The sequence below is a fragment of the Kryptolebias marmoratus genome, linkage group LG14, assembly GCF_001649575.2.
Source record: "Kryptolebias marmoratus isolate JLee-2015 linkage group LG14, ASM164957v2, whole genome shotgun sequence".
NCBI classification, from domain to species: domain Eukaryota; kingdom Metazoa; phylum Chordata; class Actinopteri; order Cyprinodontiformes; family Rivulidae; genus Kryptolebias; species Kryptolebias marmoratus.
This window is the reverse complement of record NC_051443.1, coordinates 2127543-2135596: the sequence shown is the minus strand read 5'-3', so window position 1 is coordinate 2135596 and position 8054 is coordinate 2127543. Positions and strand designations below refer to the sequence as shown.

Below are 8054 nucleotides of genomic sequence, written 5' to 3'. Positions count from 1 at the left end.
CCCCCCCCACAGTGGCCCGTTGGGTCCTTGTCCCCCCCTGAAGTGGCCCGTCAGGTCTCTGTCCCCCCCCACAGCGGCCCGTCTCGGCGTGTCTCTTCCTGTTTCCTGTTCTTTTTGAAATAAAGTAAAATGAGGGAAGTTTGTGTTCTCGTCCTCACAGGGACAAGACGCATGTGGACTGGGTGAAGGCCTACGTCTCCATCTGGACCGAGCTGCAGAACTACATTAAGCAGCACCACACCACCGGACTGACCTGGAGCAGAACCGTGAGTCCGAGTCCCAACACGTGATGGAAGATTGGTCCTAAAACCCAAACATGAGGGAGGAGAAACTAGGATGATGTTACTCTGTAACCATGTAGTCCTGGTGCTGGTTCAGGTCTAGTTCTAACCTGATCCAGGTCCAGGTCCAGGTCCAGGTCTAAGCCAGCTCCTGAAATCTGTGTCGACCCGTTCAGGTTCCCCCTCCTGAGTTCAGTTGAGGATTTTCTCCTTCCTCAGATTGGTTTTAATATTTTAATGTTCCTCCTCAGGGTCCTGTCGCCTCGGCCTCTGCAGCCCCCCCCAGCGCTCCGGCTGGCGGATGTCCTCCCCCCCCTCCCCCCATGGACCTGAGCGGACCTGCTGGCGGCGGCGGCGGTGACGCCGACAACCGGAACGCCCTGTTTGCCTCCATCAACCAGGGGGCCGACATCACTAAAGGTGGGGGGGCTGAAACTCAAGTTTTTAGTTTCTAAATCTGTTTGAGTTCATCTGCTCAACCATCTGCTTCAGGCCTGAAACACGTCGGAGACGACCAGAAGACCCACAAGAACCCGGGTCTGAGGAGCCAGGGCGCCCCGGTTCGTAGCGGACCCAAACCGTTCGCCTCCACCCCCCGACCCGCTGCGTCTGCCGCCCCGACCCGCAAGCTGCCGCCGGTTCTGGAGCTGGAAGGGAAGAAGTGGAGAGTGGTGCGTCCTCGGTTCTGTCCGGTTTCCCCTCTGGGTCTCTGTGGTTCTTTGACGTTCTGCTTGTGTTCCCGGGCTGCAGGAGAACCAGGAGGGGGCCCAGGACCTGGTGATCCGGGACACGGAGCTCAAACAGGTGGTCTACGCCTTCAAGTGTAATCAGAGCACCCTGCAGGTCAAAGGCAAGATCAACTCCATCACCATCGGTAAGAAGCCACCAGAACCACCGGACCCGGTTCTGTTCAGGTTCTCAAAGGGATGTGGATGTTTCTCTGGGATGTAGAAGTTAACCGGGTTGGTGTCTCCGACAGATAGCTGTAAGAAAATGGGCCTGGTGTTCGACGACGTGGTGGGCATCGTGGACGTGATCAACTGTAAGGACGTCAAGGTTCAGGTGAGAACGGCGCCGGACGGCAGCAGCGTCTGCACAGAGGGAGGGAGGCGGGGCTCACCAGTTAGATTTTTCTGCAGGTTCTGGGGAAGATCCCGACCATCTCCATCAACAAGACGGACGGCTGCCATGTTTACCTGAGCAAAGACTCCCTGAGCTGCGAGATCATCAGCGCCAAGAGCTCCGAGATGAACATCCTGGTCCCCAACAAGGACGGAGAGTTTGTGAGTGCCGCTCTTATTCTGTTAAAACTGCCCGTGTTCATCACGTCTACATTGTATAAAATATGACCCGTTCTGTAAAACGAGTCTTCAGTAGTTCCTTTTTAAAACCTGAGCTCACCTGCCGACCAGGTGACGAATCAAATGTTCTGTCTTCATCCGACCGGACTGATCAGCTGATTCTGTCTCTTCCTTCAGACGGAGCTTCCTGTTCCCGAGCAGTTCAAGACCGTCTGGGATGGTCACAAACTCGTTACCACAGCAACGGAGATCGCTGGATAGACGCAGGCCACGCCCCCTCCACCGCATCACCCCCCTCCCCCACCAGCTAACCTTCACTGTAGGCTGAGATTCAGACCTCATCAGTTAACCCCTCCCCCCCACCTTATCAGCCAATCGCAGCTGCAGCTGTTCCTTTGTTAGCCAATGAGAGGGCTGCTCGCTCTCTGGAGCAGATCCTCCAGCCACTCAGCAGCGAGCAGCTCCACCTGTCGTTGTCTGGATACACCTGAGCTAAGCTGAGCTATAGATTAGATTCTCTGCAGCCAATCAGGCGCCTCTTCTTCCATTTTATACAATTTCCTGCTGAAGCATCATATCGAATAATCCCCTGCAGGACATTCCCGAGCGTTAGAAACATTCCACGTCAGAGACTGAAAGCTGCACCTTCATCCTCCTGTAAAAATCTCACCTTTTTATTTCTGGGTCCAAAAGCAGAATCATTAAAATGTTGCAATAAGCTCACAGGAGTTTTGTCTTTATTGGGATAAAAGATTTTCACAGTTAAATGATTAAAAATAAACCCAAAGTTTAAAACCTTTCAGCAAACAGTTTGACCTGATTAGAACCGGCTCAGATCCAGAACATTCTGTTCGAACGGCAGGAAGAAAAATAAAATGATCATGCTACAATCAGTGCAAAGAGAACGTGGAGCTTCCTGCTGCGGTTCTACCTCAGAAAAGGCAGCAGGTTTTTGTGGAACCAGCCTTCGGGGAACTGCAGGTGGTCTCCGTCAGCGGACAGAAAAACCAGCTTCCCCGCTTTGTCCATGGCGGCGAGACCCAGACGGTCCTGCAGAGACGGAAGGTGCTGGAGTCACCAAACGATTCAGGTCGGGATGAACTCTTCATCACCGGAGTTCACAGGTTTACCTCCTTGTAGAGGACGCTCTCCTGCAGAGTCTCCGTCTCTTTAGCCTGACCCGCCTTCAGGAAGCCGAACCACTGAGGACAGAAAAGATTTCACCAGAATTATTCTGATTCAACCTGCAGAGAGTTAAAACAGTAACATTTGATGAGCAGCAGATCGGTCCAGAACCTCTGCTGCTTCCCTACATTAAACTGATCCCGGACCGGTTACCTCAGAATCAACCGGGTCCACCACCGTGTCCCGCAGGAACTTCACCATCACAAACTTCTCCAGCTGCTGCAGGTTCTTCTTGTAGGTCTCATTTACAGCCTGAAACAGAACCACAGGCAGGTTAACCGGACCTGATGACAGAACCAATCACAGGCTGCCGGTACTGACCCGCTCCTGGTTGATGTCGGCCAGAAACAGGCTGTACTTCCTGTACAGGTCGTTCAGCGGGTCGTGCCAGTACTGGGCCTGTACGAGACTGACGACACACACACTTCCTGTAAGAGCCCGGCTCACAGAGGAAGAACCGAACCAGAACTTCCTGTTGGACTCACTGTTTCTGCACCAGGTCGCTGTACGCCGCCCTGCTCAGAACCTCACGGATAATGTTGCAGATCTTAGAGGTCTCCCCGAGACACCTGGGCAGCCCATACACACCTGAGAGGATGGATGGATGCGCACACACACACACACACACACACACTGCTCTGTAACAACTGACAGAGTTTAAATCAAACCTCAGACTTTCAGCAGAAACTGATGCCTGAAACTCAAACTGCAGTTCAGTCAGAGTCCAACTTCCTGTTTGACCTCTGGATGATGTCCGGGTTCAGATCCTAACAGAACTGGGTTTAGATCCTAACAGGACCGGGTTTAGAGCTCCTAACAGAACTGGGTCTTGGGTTTTCCTGACGCTGCAGGACGTAGTGACAGGACGTAAGAATAAAACATCAGACACGATCGCGCTTGGAAGCGTTTGTTTTAGCACCCTTAAAAAGTCTGAATCTGGAAACGTTCCACATCAACTGGACCTGAAACAAACCCGTGTTCTGGTTTCTCTGGTCGGGCTCACCTTGGTGCTGTCCTCCGACAGAGATCAACGTCCTCATCGGTGGGGAGGGACAACGCTGAGCCACGGCCCTCCTGTAAGGACAGGAAGGAGGAGTCAGAGCGAGCTGCTCGAACAGAAACCACCTTGGGTTCTCTGCAGGACCACCTACAGGAACTGAGCTCCCTGGGAGAAGCCCATGGCGTTGAATCCGCCCTGCAGCTTCGGGTCCTGGGCCAGCTGACGGCACACCATGGACACCTGAGTGTTCACGTCCAGGAGGAACCCGTTCTCTTCGTCCTGCACCACGAGACACAAGAACAGAGGAGCTGAGAGGGGACGGAGACATTTCCTGAACCGAGGAGCTGAGAGGGGACGGAGACATTTCCTGAATCGAGGAGCTGAGAGGGGACGGAGACATTTCCTGAACACAGGAGCTGAGAGGGGACGGAGACATTTCCTGAACACAGGAGCTGAGAGGGGACGGAGACATTTCCTGAACACAGGAGCTGAGATTATTCAGGAAACTTCTTGAACTTTTCCTCATTTCATAAGAACAGGAGGAGATTTCCTTCAGATCTGCTGGTGTCGGCTCAGTCAGCTGGACTCCGGTTCTGAAGCCTCCTCGGTTCAGAACCGGAGCGTTTAAACTGCTTCAAGCTGCATGAGACGGCCCGTTTGTGCTGCTCAACACAGCACTGACTCAGGGAGGTTCTGCAGAACCACGGAGGCCGTTTCATCCTCACGGTCATTGTTTTTCCAGGAAGTCAACTCTGAAATAACTCCGCCTCTCGAGACTTCCTGTTCAGGAAACGATTCCACCCATCAGAGGGAATCTTTCCAGATGTTCCAGCATACCTCAACCACGTTCTTCCCGATCATCAGTGAGAGCACGTAGATCCCAGGGATCTCCTCCTCGATGATCTTCTTCAAGGCGCCCATGCTGAACGGGTTGCAGCAGCTGTCACCTGCAGGACACGTTTCTCAAATAAATCATTTTACTGACTTCTGATCAGTGATTTTATTTGTTTCAAAGAACCTCTTCAGTTTAATGTTAAATAAAACCAGCTGAGGTTCTGACAACATCTGGACCTCCTGACTTTCTCCTGGAAAAATCTTTAACAAACCTGGTTTTTAGTTTGTTTTTTGACCTAAATCAGAGAAGTTTCAGTTCTCTGATGTTTGGTTTGGATCAGAACGGGTCGATCTCACCGCTCAGGTTTGTCACGAGTTCTGAGCTGCAAACGTTTCAGTTCCACATCTTCCACTTCTGCTTCCAAACAACAACTCCTAATCATCATCATGTAAGTCCTTTAAACGCCACAAAGCATCAGAAAATAAACCGGATTTAACCTCCTGTAAACAGATTTCTGTGTTCATAACTTTATGAAAGCACCTTCTTAAAGCTCGGGCTGCACAGTTGAGCAGCGGTTACAGCTATTGCCCCACAGCATAAAGGTCACAGGTTCTGGAGCTGTCTGGGTGAAGTTTCCATGTTCTCAGCCCAAAAACAGGCGTGTTGGGTTAACTGCTAACTCTAACACCTGGTGTGATGAGAACGTGTCTTGTTTGTCCCTGTGTCCCTGTGATGGACTGCAGACCTGTCCAAGTGTCCCCCGTCCCCACTGATCCCTCAGAATCGGGGCTTTAATACTCACCCATCCCGTGCCACAGAACCAGCGGGACCGTGGCGTTTCTGGCAACACGAACCGGGCCGGAGGAGACCTGCAGGACCGGAGCAGCCAGGAGGAGACCCAGGAGGACAGCAGCCATCCTGAAACTGATGGAAAACATGCGCCAGGGTCACAAATACCAGCTAAAAGCTGTCGTTTTTCTTCTACCTGATTTAAAAAAACAACACAAATTACAAGATTTTTATCTTTTATTGCACTTTAAATGTTCAGCTGTAGTAGATATTTTTATTCTAATAAACTAAGAGTTGGATGAGCCTTTTCTAACACTGGTGACAACAGAAAAACCTGCATTCAGAGTTTTTATGCTTTACACTTCCTTTAAGAGGCTGTCTTCAGTTTAAACTTATTTTGTTCCAATTAAACCATGTAAAAAGTCTAAATTCAGTGAGAAGGAGCAGGTCCAGAGTCAGTAAGATGAGTCAGCCTTTCTTGGTGTTTCTGAAGCAGTTGGAGGTAAAACCCGACAGGAAGAAGATTTCTGCTCTGCCTCTTTTTTTAATTAGCTCACTTCAGCTAAACGACTCAACGCGGACATTTATCTCCAGATAAAACACGTTTTATTCTGTAAAACCAGGCTCTTTATCTCATTAAAGATCAAACCAAGGAAAATCATTTTAAAGAAGCTGATATTTTTATGTAAAGGTTATAAAGCCTTCAGAAACATTACTCACCGCGTTACTGTTCTTCCTTGTTTGGGTGTTCAGCGTTCAGCTGCGCGTCACGTGACTCCGTCTGCGAGCAGCCAACCAATCAGATGAAGGGGGCGGGGTCGTGTGAGTTAAAGCTAAGCTAGCTTGTTAGCATTCCTGTGTTTTTACTTCATATTTCCTGAATTAACCGAACCTGCCGGATATTTAACCGAACCTGGCGGGTGGTTCTGGTGTTTAACCGAACCTGGCGGCTGGTTCTGGTGTTTAACCGCTCGTTAGTCGATATGTCGAACCGCTTGAGGTTCGGACCCGACCTGCTTTAAGGTGTGAACCTCCCCGCTACGGACAGCAAGCTCTGGTTTGGGTCGTTTGGTTCCGAAGAACCGGGGGTTCATGCAGGCCGAACTCTGAGGTCCAACATGAATGTTCAGTACAAAGAGCCGAACCTGAGCAGCAGCTACAGTGTCGTGGGTTCGTTTCCTAAAAACTTTGGTTACGGAGTGGAGGATCCGGACCCGGACCTGGAGGAGAACGGTTCGGCTGGCAGACCCAGGATCCTGCTAATGGGGCTCAGGAGGAGCGGCAAGTCCTCAATCCAGAAGGTCCACACAGCTCTGATGCACCGCTTTCAGCCGTTCATGTGCTCTGCAGAGATCCAGACTTACTGTTGTCAGTTTGAGTGTAAAGCACGGTGGAGGTGCTGTCATGGTGTGGGGCTGTGTTTCACCCAGAGCTGGGATGGATAAATCCACCTCCTTTAATTCTACAGAAAGTCAGATTAGGATGTGTCCAAAGTACTTTTTATTTTCTTTATCCTCTTTATTAGTTCCTGTTTTTCTAAACAAATCTGTTGTTTTTCCTGTAAATTCAGTAGTTTTATTTTGAAAGGCACAGAAAAAGGTCCTGGAGTGGAAAACAGATCTTTGTGTCTCTGTCCAGGTTGTCTTCCATAAGATGTCCCCCAGTGAGACTTTATTCCTGGAAAGCACCAACAAGATCTACAAGGACGACATCTCCAGCAGCTCCTTTGTTAACTTTCAGATCTGGGACTTTCCGGGTCAGGTGGACTTCTTCGACCCGACCTTCGACAGCGAGATGATCTTCAAAGGAACCGGAGCTCTGATCTTTGTCATCGATGCTCAGGTAGGACCTGAGAAGTTTATTAAAGTCTCTGAGCCTCGTTAGATGTTCAGCCTCAGGAACATCCTTCAGAACCCAGGTTCCTCACCTGTTCCTCCTCTCTGCAGTTCTCCTGAGCTTCACGTCCTCAGATCAGAGACGAGATGTTTGAACTTCTGTCTCTGCTGTCTCCGGTTACAGGACGACTACATGGAGGCTCTGGGCCGGCTACATCTGACTGTCTCCAGGGCCTACAAGGTGAACCCAGACATCAACTTCGAGGTCTTCATCCACAAAGTGGACGGACTGTCAGACGACCACAAGATAGAAACACAAAGAGACATCCATCAGAGAGCTAACGACGAGCTGGCAGACGCCAACCTGGACAAGCTGCACCTCAGGTGAGGGCCCGAGTCCGAACAGGTTCTGAAGAACCCAACAGGTACGCTTCTGGTCCAGCTCCACAGGACGGAGGTTCCTGGGTTTACAGGTTCTGCTCTTTCACATTAAAGACCTGATATAAAGGATGTGGACACGCCGTGTTGGAAGTGACCTCTGACCTTTCTGTCCTCAGCTTCTACCTGACCAGCATCTATGACCACTCCATCTTCGAGGCCTTCAGTAAAGTCGTGCAGAAGCTCATTCCTCAGCTGCCCACGTTGGAGAACCTGCTGAACATTTTTATCTCTGTACGTCTCATTTGACTTCTTTAAAGGTTCCGTCTGTCTGTTTCAGTCCTGGGTTCTCCTCCCCGTCTGTGTTTCAGTCCTGCGTTCTCCTCCCCGCCTGTGTTTCAGTCCTGGGTTCTCCTCCCCGCCTGTGTTTCAGTCCTGGGTTCTCCTCCC

The 8054-nt window shown here is 50.7% G+C and overlaps 3 protein-coding genes across 3 annotated transcripts in view; 2 read left to right on the top strand and 1 right to left on the bottom strand.

Moving 5' to 3' along the window:
- The window catches only part of cap1 (CAP, adenylate cyclase-associated protein 1 (yeast)), a 12429-nt gene extending 10126 nt beyond the window's left edge, over nt 1-2303 (top strand). Inside the window, exons 7-13 of the mRNA XM_017439068.3 lie at nt 161-266; nt 533-701; nt 774-952; nt 1032-1155; nt 1261-1343; nt 1421-1564; nt 1760-2303. Of these exons, the coding sequence (XP_017294557.1) occupies nt 161-266; nt 533-701; nt 774-952; nt 1032-1155; nt 1261-1343; nt 1421-1564; nt 1760-1843 (889 nt within the window). The 3' untranslated portion in view covers nt 1844-2303. The remainder of the gene's footprint in view (nt 1-160; nt 267-532; nt 702-773; nt 953-1031; nt 1156-1260; nt 1344-1420; nt 1565-1759) is intronic.
- Nucleotides 2303-6250, bottom strand: ppt1 (palmitoyl-protein thioesterase 1 (ceroid-lipofuscinosis, neuronal 1, infantile)). Its single transcript, XM_017439070.3, has 10 exons — nt 6112-6250; nt 5405-5526; nt 4605-4714; nt 3919-4046; nt 3771-3841; nt 3253-3355; nt 3089-3176; nt 2921-3019; nt 2713-2784; nt 2303-2632 (listed from the first exon to the last, which is right to left on the bottom strand). Exons 2-10 carry the CDS (start codon nt 5517-5519, stop codon nt 2510-2512), a joined length of 909 nt encoding a protein of 302 aa, XP_017294559.1. The 5' UTR covers nt 5520-5526; nt 6112-6250; the 3' UTR covers nt 2303-2509.
- Nucleotides 6251-6476: 226 nt separating this feature from the next.
- LOC108249593 (ras-related GTP-binding protein C) lies at nt 6477-7898 on the top strand (the record flags this gene model as incomplete). The annotated part of the gene is given in 4 exon segments (XM_017439072.3): nt 6477-6692; nt 7030-7233; nt 7411-7610; nt 7784-7898. Coding segments are annotated over 4 exon segments (702 nt in total), but the record flags the coding sequence as incomplete, so codon positions are not given.
- Between the last annotated feature and the right edge of the window lie 156 nt (nt 7899-8054).

Coding starts and splice junctions, on each gene's coding strand:
- ppt1 (XM_017439070.3), bottom strand. CDS start 5,519: ATGGCTGCTGTCCTCCTGGGTCTCCTCCTGGCTGCTCCGGTCCTGCAG. Junction 2,785..2,920: donor TGGACCCGGTTGATTCTGAG/GTAACCGGTCCG, acceptor TTCTGTCCTCAG/TGGTTCGGCTTCCTGAAGGC. Junction 2,633..2,712: donor AGAGCGTCCTCTACAAGGAG/GTAAACCTGTGA, acceptor CCGTCTCTGCAG/GACCGTCTGGGTCTCGCCGC.